Here is a 20533-nt window from a genome sequence, read left to right as displayed (position 1 = left end):
TTATTTGTGAGTGAGATGTGAAGTGGTGTGTGTCCTTGGTTGCTTGAATTAGATTTTTTGTATATATAAATATTATATTCGGAAACCTAACATTACAGATCTGATTTACTATCTAAATGCTACTTCGGTCATACTGATTGAACTTTGAATGAATGGTGTAAACTACAGATTTAAAGAATATACCTTACTTCTAACATACGAACATATTTCTTACTCTACCTAATTATGGTAATATGAAGTCCTCCTTTCTCAGGTTTTGCTTTTGTTACATTTTTCACACAGACACGGTTTCCATCCTCTGAAAGTCCGGCGGTGCGGTGTTAATATCATATATATATATATATTATTATAACTGTTATTTATTATATTATTAGCACATTGATTTGAATGCATGGATATAGATTAAGTTTCAGTGACATCTGCACCACAGCAAACGTCTTCCTAGAGATAAGTTTTGCTGCTATAGAAAAATAATCTTCAAATTACTTACATTCTTTAATTGGCCTAAGTCTCCTTATAAAAATTGGCTAATCAAATATCCTAGCATCACAATGACTATATATTATTTCTAATTAGACACGGGATTAGTAGAATTTGGTGAGAAAACGGAATATCTTACTATGTTATCTATCGCTGAATTACATATTACACTTGTAATTGAAATCACTCAGTCAACTGTTCTTAATTAAATATTAATTTAACGAGTAATGTACGAGTTTAAGTATAATTATGAATTTACTTAAAGATAACTAATAATTACATTTCGGTTCATGTTCGTGCTTTTCACTATTTTGTGATTTTATTTGCCCTATCATATATTTACACCGAGATTTCATTAGAAACAATATTATCAAAGGGAAATACACTTACGCTGTATAATTATCTGTAGGATTAATTTCGGTATTGCGTTGCGCACCGGCTGAAGAGTACTAAGCTGGCACTAAGCACATTCACAACGTGGCAACATGAAAGCACTAAATGGCAGGGATTTTAAGGCAGTTGGAAAACCAATTTAGCACTTGAGACACCCCAGCTTACTAACGATACAAGAGCCATCTTCTTTTAATTACTCTCGTTTTTCGTATTTTACACTATCCTTGCTTTTGATTTTCACTTCACATAATAATAACAATATCTAAGAAATTAGTGTTTTTCAAAATCTGTTGATTGATTATTTAAGCTGTGTTCACCTCTCGAAGGGATTTAACATAGCTTTTTTGTAAATTATGTAAATTTTCGCATACGCAAATGCTTAAAACTTTTCCGGTCCTGGTTAGATTACAAAAAGCAATACATATACAGGGCTGATGGTGATAAATCGGTAAAGCGGGTAAAACATAGACATGTACTTAAAAACAGAGCCTTTCAAATAAATTTAGGATACTAAGCAACCTGACTGCGAAATATAATGTTGATTGGGAATTCAGCTTTGTTTTTGTTTTTAGCAATGCTACCAGTAACGTCACATATTACGTGGGAAATATCTTTCCCATGAGACTAAGGGTCTGTTTCACAATGTACGGATAAGTTCCAAATTAGCAATTTATTACTTATTGGTAGGATAAACACTATTGTTGCGTTTCACGACTGTCGGATAGCGCTATTCGTCACATAAAGTCCATCAAAAGTTATGAGTCTGATGAATGTCAAATAGCACAACTTATATCTTCCAAATAATTTATGTGTTGCATAGCTTTTTCGTACTTTATACATACATTGTGAAACAGACCCTTATACATTATTCTAGTCACAAAATTGTGAGCATTTGTAAATATAACAGGACCATTATTAGGAGTGTCTCCAGACATAGAATTTCCGCCGGCCGTGAGTCTCCAGTGGCTTTTTGCTGAACTTATGAAAAGCCGATTTTTGCCGATAAAAGAAATATTGAAATATAATATCTTTCATTTGGGTGGAAGCTTTTTCTGTATTATCTACCTACAGCCTTTTGGCAACTTCTTCAACATTAATCGTTATATTTCAGCAAATTTACATAAACCCAAAATTTATATACCTAAACAATCTTCAGGTATCACTATATCTATATCTATTGGTACAAACTAGCTTTAGTTCAGTGGTGTTTGAGGTTATCGTGTTCATACTGACACACGCGGATGTGAAAGTTCATTTTATCAGATGTAAGGATTCGAATTACTTTCTGTATTCTAAGGTGGATAGATTCTGTAAGGTTAATTATATGAAAATAAATAATAGTTTCCCTTCACCTTTTTTACTTTACGGCTGAGTCATAGTACAATTAAACACGCTAGTATAGACATGGCTTTTTATCGGTATTTTTCATTAAAACTTCCCTTTTATTTACAGAAAAAATGAAGCTCACCGTTTCACTTTATTTTTTTTATTTTACTATCAGGGTTAAACATCTTTGGTAGTGAATATAGACTGTCCACCTCAGAAAGAAATTTGCGATTCTAAGCATTTGTTCCTAGTTGTGCGTACAAATTCTTCTATAAAATAAAAAAGGATATATTAACCTTGTTAAAAAATTGTTTCAGTTAAAACAATCTTGACTCTTTCATCTCATTCTGTTAAATTCTTTTACGCTGCGTTAAAAAGAAATATATTGGCTTGATAAGTCTTTCTATTATCTAGTGTATTATATAAAGTTTCTCGAATCCTGTAAGCAAAGCTCCACTAGAGAAAACTTTCCAGTTTCTTAAATTTTACAGGATTTGTTACGTTTTCGATCGGCGGTAATTAAAAACGCGATTCATAATTGTTCCATGTAGTTTTTTGTTTTTATTTTATGTTGCGAGTGGAAGTTTTTAATACCTTGAGGGAAGTTCATAAATTAACATGTTTCTTTCCAATTTACAACAGATATTTTATATGTAAATTTACAGTTTCTCTTACAAAATAAAGTTAGAAATATTCGATCAACCATTCCATAGGCCTAATTCACGAAATTCATTTACAAAATAGTTAATATTAAATTAAGGTTCATTAACGAAGCGTGACTATAAATATAGACTTGGGGTTGACCTCTGACCATGGCGTTACGGATCAGAAACACCCTGAACGTTGGGGTGGAAGCGAAAGCTACATATATAAACTTTATAATATCGGGTAATAACCAAAACACTATATAGCGACGCTCAAGGGACTGCGGCATTTTCGGGCGTAATATAGGTATGGACAGAAACGTTACATTGTTTAGAAAACAAGGCAAACAAACCAAAGTCAAATAGATTCGTTAAATCTAGTTACGTGGAGTGAATCAATATGGAGAATGAACAATGAATCAAAACAATATAATATGTAATTTTTTTTTGATTCATTGTTTCTTGGCGTTACCCTATATTGGTTTTGGTCTCAGATTGCATCCGTTTTTTTGTTTTTATATACACGTTCGTGAGCTTTCTGTCCTATAACAACTTCTCTTATAAGACATCGGTTTACACAAGTTTGCCTTTACCGTATGAGCAAGTCTCTGGAGCCTGTTACCCGTCGAATTTCGGCCCCTTAATCTATAAAATGCCGGTTTCCTAACTATAATTACATGTTTTAATATTAGCGTAATGAAAAACACTAATAACATTCAATGAATGAATGAAGTTCATAAAAAAAATGTTAATACAAGTAAGATGAGACTGAGATATGTTCAGGTGTTCTATAAACATCAGCGTGTTTCTGATCCGTAACGCCATGGTCAGAGGTCAACCCCAAGTCTATATTTATTAGTCACGCTTCTTTAATGAACCTAAATTTACACTAGTAAGATAAGCCTCAAGAATTGAACACTGTTGATGGAATCTTAATTGAGACCTTTAGACAACTTTAAAGAAATGCATTTTCAAGTAAAACAAGAAAATAATAAGGTTTTATTTCTTATAATTTTAAGTATATTTGCGACTTATGTCTGAACAATGCTTGACCGCTTTTATCAAGCAAGTTGCTCATACTAGTCAATATCCATTTAGATGAAATGTTAAATTTGTTAAACCTGATTTCACGTATATTAAATATATGTGATTGTAGTGACTTGTATTATCTATTATATATTAATCCGGACTATTATAAGAGTTCGTAAACCATTCATTGATGTTGTTGTGTTACCTATATAAATAAATGTTTGAGGATTTGTTAAAAACTTTTAAGAGAGCTGATAAGTCAAAATCATTCGCATAAGTAGATAATATTTACTCCGAGAAAACTTATTTTATGTCTTCACAGGGATCTCTTATATACGTATAGATATAATGCATAGGGAATTTGTTGACATAATAACAAAACTGTATTTTGTTATATTTCAGACGCATCGTACAAAAGCTCATGGTCAACACATGCAACGACACAGGGTTCACAAGGTGAGTTGTTTTGCCTTCCTTATTCCGTTCAAGTAAAATAGGATTTTAAATATAAAAATGTAAGTTGAAAATAGAATATTGCATACAAGTAAAATAATAGTTTAAAAAGTCCTAATACGTGAAATGTGCTGTATGTATGTATTCTTATTGAATTAGACAATGTAAGAAAAAGAAGAGATAATATACTTCAATATGCAAATAGGGTATTTTAATTTAATTTTACATTCTTGTTCTTGCCATTACTCACTCTTCTGTTTGTGGTATTTAATAAATGGCACAAATTTTCAAATAGTAAAAAAAAAATGTTTGGTCGTAAAGCGATAAATAAAAATAAACATTCATGTAAGTGCATATCCCTACTCTATATAGAGATGTAAGAGTGTATTTATTATATTTGTATTTATTTTAAAAACAGACTGTTTTTAAGCTTTTTACTTTGATTCCTAACACCTATGTGATCCTAGAGTGATATGAATAAGTGACATTATTAATATTATTACATATTGTTATAGTTCGTAATAACAATCTCTATCTCAAAACAATTTCAAAAAATAAAAGACGTAGCCCTTTCGAATTAAAAAGTGTTGCTAACGTGTTCTCGACTGTAACACAAAAAAATGCAAATGATTACGTGAAACATTTCAATTATATACAATAATGCAAGTTACATGTTCGTTAATTTTAATATTTTTAACGCAAAAACCTCCCTAAAACGTAACACGCAAGCGTATCGCGGCGCGCGGCCGCCACGTGCCACGTTCAAATCAACAATACAACTTTAATTCTTTGATTGACATTTACAATATTTCGGTAAGTGATGCAATATTGCTATGATTATCATTTTGAAGGGGGATTTATTATCGGTACGCTTCGATGCTGTTTTCTCGCTTGACTTGTCTTATAAAGTTACATTATAATCAGCGACGCGCAATTGTTCATCTCAAATAATGTAGATTGGTAGATTTCTGTATTACCTATATACAAACTGCGCCCTTGCTGTGTTACTTACAATAGCGTCAGCCAATCCCGATGTTTTTGTATGCAATTTCGATGTAGAACTCAATATCCGTAGCGCTCGTGCCACAAACTTGGGATTGCGCGGTACCAAATCTCATTATTCGATTGATCACTATTGGAAGTTACAGAGTGAGCTCTGGTGTCTGCGACTAAACCTACATAACGCTTTTAATAATAAAGAACTAAATAAATGTATAATATAATGTATAACTAAGTAAATTATATCTTTAAAAGTGGTACAGGACGAAATATTCGCGATCTTGGTCTAAATAGAATGTTAACATTGCCTTTTTTATCAAATAATTATATCTTTCTTTGAATAAAGTATAAAAAAACACGAATGAAATAGCACATTTGAAAATATTTTTTTTTATAGAACACCTGATGTTAAGTTATACCCATGGGCACTGTCAATGCCAGAGAGCTCGCGATTGGGTTGATAAGAATTGGTACGCTCTTTTCTTAAAGGACCTTAAGTCGAATTTGTTGAAATGGTTCGGAAAATAACACTTTATTCTTAACATACGATTGTGTTATATTTTATTGAATTTTAAATTATATTTTTGAGGGCTTACAATTTTGACTCTTACATATAATCTGTGAGTAGTTTTGGCCTAGTGGCCTAAGCGTGCGTTTCCTACTGAGATTGTGAGTTCGAATCATGGCGGTGCACCAATGGACTTTTCTTTCGATGTGGGCAATTAACACTCGATCGTATGGAGAGAAACCGGGAACCTAAAAATTGAAGGCATGTCTCAGGCAGACTGATCACTTACATCCTTCCGTCTATTAAGAAAAAAATTATCTCGACACAAATACATAACATTTAGTCCAAGACTGAGGTGCTTTTTTATTTTGTTTACATGAAAGAGATTGCATCATTTACGCTAAAAATTTGTGTAAACTGCAAAACTTCCATGTAAACAAAACTGGCGTAGATACAAAACTGTTCGAATTTTGTATCTACGTCATGGCAGGTACAGGGAAATAAAATTAGTTAATCAAATACGTTTTTTAACCGTTAAAATTTACTTTTCGTTTTAGCTTTTGTGATACAAAAATGCTGCGAAGGTTATCATAATTAGAAATTTAATGACACCATTTAAGCTTAGAAAAACACTTTTTTAACGGATTTGAAGTTATGTTTTATTATAAATTTACAATTATTTTACATAATTTTAAATTTAACCGACGCGACGTTTCGCGTGCTTTACAGCGTGCGTGGTCACGGTGACTGAAGACAAAAGGTGTTGAATGTCAAAAAGTATCACAGCTGTAGAAAAAGTTGTGTTATCTGTATTTATTTCCCCGGAGTTGGTATCGACTAAAAGATGGAGGGTTTTGGCAGAAATGGCTCACGGTGTCCTCTATTTTCGCGGATTTTAATTTATAATAACAGATAACTTCAAATCCGTTAAAAAAGTGGTTTTCTATGTCTAAAAGTTATGTCATTAAAAGACAATACCATTTAAGCCATTTCGTACTTTGATTAATCAATGATTAATGACGGAGAAGAAAAATATAAAAATTGTCGTCGCGTCGAGCCGTGACTTAATGCCCCTATACAATGGTTACAAACGATTTTGTCTCGCCCTAGGGAGGCTATTATACTCACGGCGATTATGAAATCAGTCGATAATGCTCATAGCTACACATATGAACTTTACATCCAAGAAGTTGACAGGCATCTTTGCGACTATATTTTAGAGAAATTCGTCCATTTAGTTGTTCTAAATAAACGAATTTCTCGTCTATAAAACTATCGTTATTTTCAATTCAGAAAAAAATTGTTAGTGCATATAGAAGAATAAACCTTCAATATTAGGTATTAGTTATAAGTAAGAGTATAATTATATATAGTATAATAGAAACCACAGCGGTTTTCTAATGTAACTTATTATGATTGTATTATATTTTTTTGTAAAATAAAGAAATAAAAAAAATTATAATACATCGAATAGTTGCCCAGATTCATCATAAATAGGCCCTCATTTTTAACCTTTACACCATGACCCCACGAGTTATAAGTAGAGGGCGACATTATTTTAACTAAATGCTATTCATTATCTGTGATTTGTACGGTGACGCCCCTAATGACTTAATTTTCCTTTGACTTGATTGCTTAATTATTGAGCTACAAAAACAATTTTAAAAAACTAAATTATGAAAAATCTCACTAACTTTTTTTTTATAACAATCGAATATAAAAACCTCCCAGTAATCTACATAATATACGTTACAGAAAATCGCAAAGAGAAAAGATTTGTTAATACTGGGGCTTTGTTGAAAGGAGCCGTAGCGAACGGCGGCTACGAAAATTAACTGAAAATGGTATTCCTGTAAGTTTTCTGTACTCTTCGCTCTTATCCGATTTAAGTTAGCGTGAAAGGGATAGTCTGTTGGGTAAATTGCTTCAGGCACTGTAGGGTAGCCGTAAGCCCCTATTGTTTTGCGTGCTGCGAAGCGAAAACGAGTGCTATACATTTCTATCGTATATTAAGGCAGAGATTTGTAATTTAAAATAAGAATCACAACGTTATCTGACTCATAATTTACTGTTTCTTCGATTGTTTTAATAATGATTAGGTTATTTCATTCAACCGTGTAAAGTATGGTATTATCGAGAAGATGATATTTTTACAAACTTAATACTTCGATCAGTGAAACACATACACGACGTTCATGATCTAAAGTTCTATTTTAGATTAGATTTGGGTTTATTTTCATGATGGAACTCACAATATAAAGTCAAAATGGACAGATAAATTAATCAAATAATAATTAATAAATACAGAAAATTATATTATGGTCTTAAAATAGCAATACTTTTAAGAAACCTTTAAACCTGGGGAGTTGCTAGAACTCTAGAACAAATTACGGACCACAAAGTGTCTGAGCATATAAAAAAAGGCCCAGATGGAATCACAAATGAAACTTTCAAGATATGTGCACCACTCATTTGGGCAACTTTTACCTGAGAGAGATCTTTAAAGAGATACCGAATTTTGAGAGTATTCCTAATCAATGGTACCAGTAGGATGTACTCTTATACAAAAAGGAAACTCACTATATCTGATGAATTACAGAACAATAAGTTCATTACCTAGTACATAGATATACAACTTGACAACAATCATTTTACATACGATAAATAAAATTTAATTTCTTTAATCATCAGATCATGACGGGTTACACTCCGGTTTCAGCACAACATACCACCATGTGGAGTTTAATACTCTTATACTTAGCATTTATCGACTTTAGTAAAGTATTCGATACTGTAACCCATGTATCCCTCTGGAAATCTTTAAATAAAGGAAGTCTGTATAAAATTACATGAATTGAATTCACAAAAAAATATACGAGTAAACATAAGGAGAATTAAATTAGAAACCTGAGGAGCAGAGTTCAAAATAACAAGAGGCGTCAGACAGGGAGATCCTTTGTTCATTGCAGTTCTTGCTAATATATTATAAAACTTAACTGGAAGACTACATATACAAACTGATGACATCTACATGAGTAATTTGGCTCTCGCTGATGATGTAGTTTTATTTGCATCTAACTAACGACCTACAAGCAATGATAGAGTTTCTCAACCAACAAGTACACAAGTTAGTAGTCAACCAGATTATAAACAAATTATGACAACCTGCAAACCCATAAAAATATAAGAGAACGGTATAGAATATGTTCAAGACTACATGTATCTGGGTAAAAAAGTGTTCTTTAGAAAATCAAACGATGTAGAGGAAGTAAATCGTGGAATCTGCATTACCTCGAAAAACCTATCGGCCCTTAAAAGAAATTCTGAAATGCGACTTTAATTTAAAACAAAAAACGTGGTTTTCGACACTAAGCTTCTACCATGTCTCTTGAGAAGTCTCTAGAAGGATCAAGAAGGTTGTCAAACGAGGTCCTCGTTTGACTCGTAAAACAAAGTTGGAGCAGCAGAATTAAGATAAAGCAAAGAGCCATGGATGGATGGTTGGCCTTCTAAAAATTTGTAATTGATGTCGCCAGCAGTTAAAGTGGCTGCATTAAACAAAAACCAGACAACATTGGATTACTATGACTATTAACCCTTATTTAAGACAAATTCTAACACTTTTAACTCATAAACAGTGAAACAAACAATCTATTGTGAAATTTGAGAAAGTAAAAAAGCTTATTATTGTTATTTTTTTTAATTTAAAACCATAATACGATATCAGACCGTGCGTTGTTCGTATTTTTGTGTAGCAATAGCCAAGCATGTTAAGTGGAGCGAACTATAATCTACAAAGGGTTTTATAACCACCGAGTTATAGTCAGATCAAAGGGCTCGTGTGAAAACATTTGACAAAGGCGCCAGTTTGCAAATACAGCCGTAGGCGGTTTATCACGTAATTTTTGCGACTAACAAAATGAATATTATGCGGCAAACACGTGTAACGGGAGGCATTATATATTTATGAGGAAGAAGATTTAGCATTCCATGCCTGAGATATATATTATTGGAGCTTGGACTTAATCGATATCCTTACAATGCCCGAAAATAGATATTTTCCAAAAAAACCTTTAGAGAATATAAATTTAATTAAATTCAAAGTGAAAAACTATTTTGTCAATCGTTACATGTATTAGATTTTTCTAAAATCCGTAGGTACTCTTATTATAATAGCGTTGGAATGTCAAACTATTCATGTTTTCAACAGAATCCAAAGAATTTATATTAGTTTGAGTAAAATAGAATGCGAGACTAAATATAGGCAAGATAACTCAGTATACTATCAAATTACATAGTTGATCGATGCTGAGGGATAGTGTATTCGCAAACAAGCAGTGAAAACGTATAGCATAGAACAAAATGGATATACATTTTTCTAATTCACACAGATAATATCAAAAAAATCCAACAACTATGAAAATATATGTACCTACACATCCTCCTGAAAACAATATATATAATTTTTTCTGTTATAATTTTAGGATGATGTCATATTAGATTTTTTTTAAAGAAACAATTTTCAACAAACAAAAAGCAAAATCAAACAAAAAGCTTTGGTTTTTTCTACATAATAGAAAGGATTCTATTATTTAGTCAAGTCCGTTTTATTTTATGTACCTACATACACACATGAGTGAACATAACACTGTCCTGAATTGCACTATTTTTACTGAAATTTTTGTGATTATTGTACTGTGAAATTCAAACTTTTATTGTTCATGCATACACTTTCGCACTCACTTGTGTACATTGACCGATTGATAAAATAACAGACCATTTTTAAAATCAAACAATGCCCGATGATTTAGGGTACTTCCCAATATCAAATGAGCATAGAACATGAAATCAAAAATGCACTGAAATCAAAAGGAGTTTCCACAATGTTGCTCTAACACTAACGGCGCGTGAAATCCTATTGTGAGCATCAAAGAGAATATAAACTTTGAATTACGACACATGACGAAACTAACCTTATTCACGTTTATATAAGATTCAAATTTCAATGGTACCACATTTCTCTTTGCCTCAGGCGATGTCATCCCCTAAAGAACATTGGCCTGTATTATCTTCACTGATTCCGACGCCCCAGGCGCGTTGATGAGGTGGTCCTGTTAATTATAAAACAATTTGCTGGAGATTATGTCAAAAGCATAAATATGCTTAATTTTATTTGTTGTTTAGCATTGTCTCATTTACTATAAATTGAGCAGTGGTGACTATTTAAACCCTTCCCTACCCGTTCCAACTGTGGTTGTACACCAATGTCGAGTTATATAAGTATTAGATCCGCAATTAACACTTACTTGTGTGGCGAGGGAAATTTGAAGTCTGTCCTACAAGTCTGATCACCTTCAAGAAACAAGAGAAGGGCGTACCAAATACCAATTCTAAAGGTTGAGAACCTACTCGCAAGGCTTCTGGCCTTGTGAGTGTCCATGGAAGGCGGTATCACTTAACATCTTGAGATTCCTACCCGTTTAGTGTTTACCCCTCGTTCTATAAAAATATTAGCGTATTGTATGCATCAAAAACTGACTCAGGCCGCTAAATCGTAGCGTAAAGGACGTAGACAATGTGAACGCACCCTTATTCGTCTATTTGACCTGAAATAGAAAATTAGCTACATACGTTGTCCTTATCACTCTCGTGTCATTATGCCGAGCATTAAACGAGACAAAACATAACCTCAATGTTTGTAAATTTAGACTATATGTTAATTTTGCTTGTTTTAGGCTATGGAACAAATTCGTTATCGGCGATGTCAAAATCCACATTGGATGCACATACACATCTGAGGCAGCCAGGTAAGAGTGAATTCTTTTAATATTTTTAAGTAATGGTTTACTTATAATTCAATTATGTATTTATAAAATTTGTACTAAATCGAAATTACTAGTTTAAATAGTGCAATTAGATTTTGTTTTTATGAATAATATGTTTATTGTTCAAATCAAAGTTGAAGCAAGATTAATCTAGACATAAAAATAAAGGAATATGTGACATCAAACCCGAATGCTAAAATAAATATAAAATCGTTAAGGTATATAAACTGTTTACTAATAAATTATCAATATCTATCTATATCAATCAATTCTGTCTTGTAATTATAATCTTTAGTTTGGTACGTGATTCAGAAGGGCTTTTTAGCACTAAATTAATGTATATAAAAAAACAGATTTTCTTCCTTTCTATCCTGATTGGTACATGTGACTCTCAAAAGGGAGGTGTTGGTTTAGTGACCTGTTGGTAAGGGTGCGATCCTCATCCCCAAGGAAGTAAAATTTTCTAAAATTCTAATTAGTTGGCCGCATTTAGCACTTGCTCCTACTGTGAAGGCCTAATATCGATGACATGTGTCAGATAGAAGGCTGATCGCCTACTTGTCTATACAATAAAAATCCTTTAAGAAACGGCTGCAATCTGAGGCCAATTTACGGCTAATTACTTCCGTTACTGGATAATTTTTCTTATTATTTGTCACAATGGTTTCAGTTACGTCGCAATAATCAATTTTAATCAAAAGAACATCGCCACATAAAGTTAAATGTAATTTTTTTCTGAAAAAAAAGTGTGGCTCATGACTGCTTTACTTCTATTATTTTTTCAAGAAAAATAACTCGTATTTGGTATAAGGCGTACCCCACCACCGGAATATCGCCATTATTTATCTAAAAAATTTATAACATTCAAAGGAGATAACTATAAATTTTATTATAGCAAGCTCGGTCAAGCTTCGTATGTTTGTTGTCCACGGTCAGTTACCCTGGGCACATTTATTTGTTCCTCCGTCCTTTGTATCCAAACATATTCTTGAAGGGAGGGTCAAAATGGCAATGAAAAAATATACAATAAATATCACAGTAGTATGGTACAATTCATTGTTTTTGTGATGTGTTTCTGATTGTTTAATGATTAACAGTTGACTGCGTTGATTTACATAATACGTAACTGACTACCTCGTTAATGTTGAACCCTAAAAAATACTAATATTTCAAATACACTAGTACCTAAATGTTGTATTAAAGACCTGCCTTGCGATTCTGTAACTCACTTTTCGAACTCTCACAGCGGTTTTCGCAGCGGCGGTCGCGCTCAAATCAGTCGTGAAGCAGTCATTTTACGATTTGGCATTCTGATAAACAATAAACTACAAGCTCCCTCCGCTTGTCAAGACGTAATGTGAAATTGCTTAACAGAATACCATGAGATTCTAAAAATGACGTAAGTGACGAAGGGAGCGCTGTTAGTGCGAGGTGAACTCACGGATTAACAGAATCGCACGGCTGATATAATTTACTAATACCAATTCGGTAACTTAACAGCCTAATGTACAAAACTATACGTTAATACTAACTATCGGGCACGGCGTAGCTGAGTTGTTGGGTTTTATATAAACAGTGAATTAATCATAAGACAATTTAATGGACGCATACGAGCGTGTCAAAATCATACAATTATTTTGTATTGACCAAGATGTAAGGTTAATAGCAAGTTGTGTATAAAATGTATTAATAAACATCAATCTTTTACATTAACATAGGGTATATGAGGTATATTTAATAAATCTGCTTGTTTTTAACTGTTTATTTGTATAACAAGACTAATTTTTTGCTTTGATAAATCAGAACTCGGATGAAACTTCTATCGTTTTAAACTTTACGGGTAATTTACTGTATTTTTATTTAGGTCTTCTATTTTCTGTTTTAGAGCTAAGAGCGAGAAGTAACATTAATTAGGAACAAACTTCTCCAAGACAAGCAGTAACTAAATTCCACTTTCTTTACGTGACTGTCTTATTAATTGATGATAAGGTTAAGTCTCTAAAAGACCGTCACAATCTCTAAAAAAAAATTATACCGAGATATATACAAGTAGACTAGATTATAACAGTAGGTATGAAAAAACTTTAAGTTCACACAGTGTGCGAAAATTATTTAATCAATGGAAGAGAAACTATGTATGGTAACAAGATGACTGGCAAAAATACACTGTATACTAACGGCCGCTATTTATACTCGATCTATAGTCTAACATTATTTCCAATTCAGATTTTCGCATATTTAGATCGATAAATTGCAAAATTCGATCTGTCCAATTCAAACATATTTTACAAAAGGCTGTTTTATTATTTTATGTTTTACTAAATTCAACATTTACCGAGTGATTCAAACGAAGCAAAAAATTGCCTTATTTTTCAAAGTATTTGTTAAATATTCTAGTGAAATGATTTTAGTGTTTATGGTTCTATCAACAATTCTGACAGACTGTCAGATATCCATTTCATTACGGCGTAGGGTGTTTGCGCGTGTTCGACGCGTGCCTCTTAACATTGCACGTCTCAGATTACACTGTGACCAAAGCGGGAATTCTTATTTGTTCACAGGATCTGTATGCGTTGCGGTCTCATCAGACCTCAATACGAGTTTTACACGCCAAAGAGGTGTAACACTTTAGTAAAGGGAATAAAATAAGTTTTTAAATCTACTCACTGATTTTATTAATAGGGTGCATCGATAGACTAAGTCACTCAAGACGAAGTTTTATTTGTTTTTCCTATGTTAAAAAAGTATATTTGTATTTATTTTAACATAAATTAATGAAGCTTTATTCAATTCCATAAAAAATGCAAACACGTATGGCACAATTACAGCAAGAATTTAATTTTAATATTTTTATAGACTCCCCATGAGGAAAAGCCACAATTACACACATATTTCGCCAATTTTCACATATTTAGCACTTAGGTCTCCATAATTTAAACTATTTCCCAATACTCATAACCTTACGGGCTATACTATTATATATTATTATTATTACTGTATATTATTAGTATTACTACACAATATTTCTTGACAATGATATAAACTACGTACAAATCACTACCAATAAGCAGAAACATAGAAAAGTGAGAAGTTTAGTTCCAGCTTCTCGTTCGTACCTATTTCAGTTCCATCAAGGTCCTTTCTTCACCTTGATACTAAATAATTGCAGTATATTACGATCTGTAATAAGTATGTCTATTGTCTCATATTAATTGCAGAGTTTTAGTGTTCCGAACCATACGATGTCCCTTAATAATTTATAGACAAATATAATAAGTTGTCAAAGATGCGACACGTATTTTGTATCTGATTTTTAAACCACTATTCAATTAAGGTACGTGAGCCATCATCGCTGACATCAGTCTAATTGTGCCTTCAAAAGACAATGTTATTGCCAACAGTTTCCTTGACGTTTGATCGGACCCACCCTAGAACAAACCGCGTTACGCAAACACCCTTTGTAAACAAGGGCTAAGTAAATAAATAAAAATCACACGGAATATAATCATACAAAATAAAAAACTGTTAAAAAAGTAGCTATATGTGTCATATTAAAACATTATTTTTAATAGAACAAAATGTATGATTTTTCGATTGCATTCTTTTTTTAAATTCATCCGTTAAAAAATAACAAAAGAAAAGACTCAGAATAAAAGCCAGTAATCTCCAGTAATCATGTCTTAACAAATAGAAATGTCAAAATATATCTGCCGGGCTTGCTTTATTGAATCCCAGATTGGGGCTCGTATTGCAATCAAACGACTAATGCTAGTGGGGCCACATTTTGTTTCCCCTTACTCCCGTGTACCGGTAATGCACTGAAATCGATTAATTATCCTTTTATTGGTATTTTATTGCCGCAGCGAGCTATTTCATTGTCTATTAACGGTATTTCTGAAAAAGACGACAATATGGGGCGATATGAAGTATTTACAGATAAGGTAATGTTATACATCCAATTAACAAAACAATAACGACGAGTTTGACAACTCATTGCTCTAGTGGTTAGTGACTGCGAATCCATGGGTCCCGGGTTCGATCCCCGGCTGAGACGAACATCGATGTGACGAGCATTTGGTGTTGTGTTTAGGTCTTGGGTGTTTAAATATGTATTTATATGTCTATCTATCTATAATATGTATGTATATCCGTCGCCTAGTACCCATAACACAAGCTTCACCAGCTTAGCATGGGACTAGGTCAATTGGTGTGAATAGTCTTTTAAAAAAAAAAACTAAGTACTAGAAGTGAGCTATGTTATAAAAATTGTTGGCTTGTTATTCAACCATTTGAACTATTCTTAAAGAAGGAACAGAAGAAAATACAAGTAAAGTTACCGAGCCCTAAGTCTGCTGATGTTAAATTTATAAAAATTATATTCGTCTGCGTTTATAAAATGTAAAATTTTTATGGATTCGACGCCAAATGACCAACACTTTTAATCGTCTATAGCGTCATAATTGGAATACAAATTTCTCTTTAGCCGGTGGAGCCCCACGATCGGAGGGTCGTGATTTGGCCTTTTGTGTGTAACGCATTAACTCCTTCTAGCCTCTACTAACCCTCAGTGGTGCACAAATAAGTGTGATGAAATTAAACACATATTACGGTGTGTCAAGGTCTATTTTCATTTGCTTTCACGCATGATTGACGATTTTGGATTTAAGGCTATCGTAATAAGAACTGTTTCTAGTTTCTAAAAAGAACACCTTTCACGAAGATTTACAAGCTACAAAAGAAAATAGACCGCATTGCAAGGGGATAGCGGTTGTTCTTGAGTTACATTTTGTTTGAGTTACTAAAAGATTAGTGTTGATAATGGGTTCGTAATTACAGTAGAAAGGCGGACATTACGAGGTTCATTTGGCGAGCAGAGATCGTTCGAAGGGGTTCGAAGTGCGCCGGGAATTAGCCTCGCAATGATTTCGTTACAACAAACACCATACGTGACTCGGGAGTCCTCTTTGAGACCACTTTCCTTGATCCAGGCAATTAAAGAGGAATCTCGGTTAATGTTAAGTACCGTAGCCCTATTGAACAGATTGGTATTTACAGTATGAGACGAGAGGCGATTTCAATTTGTAATTCTTTTGTAGTTGTAGTATAGTTTAAGTAACAGCAGGGTTCATCTAGTAGCTTCAGCGTCTCTCATCCTGAGGTCGTAGGATCGATCCCCGGCTGTGCCCCAATGAACTTTCTGTCTATATAGTCATCTAACACTCGCTCGTATGGAGTAAGAAATATGTGAGGAACCCGGCATGTCTCAAAACCAAAAATCAGCGACATGTGCCAGTCAGAAAGCTGTTAATGAAATAAAAATGTTCAAAGAAATGGATATAATGCCATAATAGGGTTGTAGCGCCACCGAATTATAATTATTCTAATTTAAGTTAGTTCTCTGATTTAAGTATAACAAATATAAACAGATTAAATAAATAAAATATGAAAACAGTTGTGATAAATAGTAATTAGCTACGACAGTAAAATTATTGAACATTCGTATTACGAATCTTGTGTTCCAAAATTATAAAATTCATAACCTAAGCTTTAAACACATTATCTCTCTCTCTGAATCCGTAAATTGAAAAATTCGATCGTGAATTATTCTCCCAGCAAAAGCTCTTAAGAAAGCTTTAAATGACTGCAGTTGGAAAATAACTCTCAGATGTCCAGAAATGTCCTATTCAGCCAATATAGTGGCACAATAAATTTCATATGAGGGTGTTGTGTTTGCTGTAAGAATGTATTGTTGACCAAGCAGGGAGGCGATGGAGCGTTCTCCCAACTCCACGGGGGCTCACTAGAACTACAGAGAATAAAGTACATCGTATCTCAACAAACAGTTTGGAGATAAAACGATCTTCATACACATTATATTTATTTGAACGAACTATTTTCATACGAGAAAGAGTTTTTCTTTATTATTATTACTGCTTAATTATAAATAAACTAAAAGTACAGAAATCACAAAAAAAACCACTAAGGGGTTTGACCTTGGTGCCTGAAGCGCTACATCACAGCACAAATTTCTTATATTATTATATACTATAGACTAAAAAAAATACAATCTAAACAAAAACTATGCATAGGTACCACAGGTTTTGTCTAAGTCAAAGTCAAGGTCATATTAATCTATATTTCTGTATAGACTAATTCGACATTAAGTAGGTACCTACTAACTAAAGGCCGATTTACATTATCTTAGTGTTTAGGAGAGTGCTTTAGTACAACTTGAAAGGCAAGTTCTTTAGCGTAGCGTTTACTAAAGCAAGTAGCGTTTACATGTTTCAACTAAAGTACTATCCTAAAGCACACTCCTAAACACTAAGATCATGTAAATCGGCCTTAATGTAGACACGGGTAACGATCTTCCAGAATACCTTTCATTTAATGAACATGTTACATCTTCAAAAAATGAGACCGCAAGAACTCTTTTTTTTTTTTATACAAATCTAAAAAGTACTATTTTTTATTTACATTTTATCATAGTATTCTCTATAACCAATTTCCACTATTATTAATTGCACAACTAATAAACGAATTAAGTTATTAATACCACGATTGTCAGGTGATTTTGTCAAAATTTCCTATGATAACTGATGCAATATCGAATTATACCACCCTTAAATGAGAAAAACAATCATATAAACGAATAAATCGGTAGCAGAACTGAGCTCGTCCCATCAATTTGGAATCGAAATGGAAAATGTAATCACTTTGTCGACTCTATACATGTACCTACAGTGTATACGTGCTGGGTATATTATTTAACGATAACGGTTTCATTGAATATAGATATATTAATTGAACGGTTTGAAAATATTTTTCTTAAATAAAAAGTAACTTTGTCGGCTATCTATGGTCTTCTTCACTTCTTAAAAAACAATTGACGGGGAGTAATCTGGGAACATATAAACATTCCGATGGGCAACCACTGTTTTGAAAACCTTATTTCGTTTCTGCCCTGCGATTCTGTAACTCACTTCACGAACTCACACAGCGGTTTTCGCATCGGCGGTCGCAAAGGTGGGAGCTTGTAGTTTATTGTTTATCAGAATGCCAAATCATAAAATGACTGCTTCACGACTGATTTGAGAGCGACCGCCGATGCGAAAACCACTGTGTGAGTTCGAAAAGTGAGTTACAGAATCGCAGGGCTGTGCTTAAAATGTCACCGCTAAACCTAAATCTTCAATTCAAATTACGCTGCTTTGCAATTATTTTGAAAGGCACCAATCACAAAGCGATGCAAATGGATTAGAATACGTTTCCGCACCATTAAATCTGTATCAGACGTCAAGAGAGCCAATCATTTCAAATTGTGGCCTCGTGCCTTTTGTCCGCTTATAAATATAATCACTGCGTCCGGGTAGTCAATGTCAGGGATAATCAGACTCCTTAGCTTCGTTCTTTTGTTTTATATGAAAACAATTTGTTTAAATTTATTAAAAGTAAAAAAAAGAGTACCACTTAGAGCCTTTGTAAAAAATAAAAAAGAGTTTTTTTTTCAGTTTCCAATTAAAACCTACTTACTACATGCTTCATAAAACATCGTAGAATAGTCTCCGACCCATGTCTTACACATCAAGTCTTATCTGATGTGTTAATAGATATTTACCTTATTATCAACGGTACTAAAACCTTGTACTACTTACAGAGCTTTAGCCACTGTTCTGGCCTTAGAACAGACATTTGCTCATTATAAGCCCACTAATAGTCCATATTAAAACTTGACGGGAATCAATTAATCCAAATAAAGTTTTGTTTTGAAAATTATAAATAGTTTCTTAATAATCTTTAGTTAAAATTAACCCGACAATCGGTCCCTGGCGGGTCATTTATCATAATCATCAAGATTACATCGGGCCGCACCCTAACACTGTGTAAACCCCTGCCTTAACTTTTATTCAAACAAGTCATGCACTTCGGTTTTGATTTCTCACATATGATTTCTAATAGATACGCTGCTATCAGGCACTTGTCTGTAAAAAGTAATGGACCCCATTGAGGGTGTTCTGCGTAGGCATTTATAATAGGGTAATATCATACACTTTCTGAAAATTTAGGTGTTCATTTGTTTTTTTGTTGTTGCCGAATGGGACTGAGAACAAACATTTTACAGCTGTACTTATACTACGTATATTTACGTCATATAATGAAATCCTATGAATTTACAACATTATCGAGGAAAATATTGTTTAGGTAAATAGCAAAGAAGTATGCAAGAAGAAATTCCATGCACGAACACAACTTGCGTGAATAAGTTACGTGTTTAAATTAAGAGAGGTAGCGATTAAGCGACTTCAGAAAAACCGAAGTAGTAATCAATGAGAATGCCAAACATCAATGCGTATTATATAACTACTACAACCGAAAAACCTTTTTACACAATAGGCTGGCTAGATAAATATTCGGAAGCACAAAGGTTTTCTAATAAAATCGATTTATCTATCCTTAAAAATTAGACTTATATAATTAAAAAAAGACGCTCCACGACACAATAATGCATAAAATTATGCATTTTCAACGTAAGATCATCAAAACAAGACAATTAGATCTGAACGATGCATTAAGAAAAATCAAAGAAAAAAAAAGAAAGAGAAATGGAAAAATATGGAGGCTTTTACCCAATAAGGGACCATACAATCTTAGACCGCTAAAAAAACTAACCTAAGTTATTTACAACTTATACTAACAAAACAAATACTAATATTAAGAAATGTTAAATAACAAATTTTTGTATGGATAATAATAAATGAAGCTATACTTAATAAAAAAAAACCTTTATTATTTCAATTCAATATTGTTAATACAAATAAGAAATATTCCTATTTATTACTATTTAGTGCGTTTTGGAGTCGGATATATTAAAACAT

The 20533-nt window shown here is 33.0% G+C and overlaps 1 protein-coding gene across 4 annotated transcripts in view; it reads left to right on the top strand.

Annotated features, from left to right (window-relative positions):
* Positions 1–20533, top strand: part of LOC125062735 (DNA-binding protein D-ETS-3-like) — a 58616-nt gene that overhangs the window by 25956 nt on the left and 12127 nt on the right. For all 4 annotated transcript variants that reach the window (XM_047668839.1, XM_047668838.1, XM_047668837.1 and 1 more), the window contains 2 exons: positions 4275–4328; positions 11568–11639. In XM_047668839.1, coding sequence (XP_047524795.1) covers positions 4275–4328; positions 11568–11639 — 126 coding nt within the window. The remainder of the gene's footprint in view (positions 1–4274; positions 4329–11567; positions 11640–20533) is intronic.

The sequence above is a fragment of the Pieris napi genome, chromosome Z (assembly GCF_905475465.1).
Source record: "Pieris napi chromosome Z, ilPieNapi1.2, whole genome shotgun sequence".
Classification (NCBI taxonomy): Eukaryota; Metazoa; Arthropoda; class Insecta; order Lepidoptera; family Pieridae; genus Pieris; species Pieris napi.
This window is presented reverse-complemented; position numbering and strand designations above follow the sequence as displayed.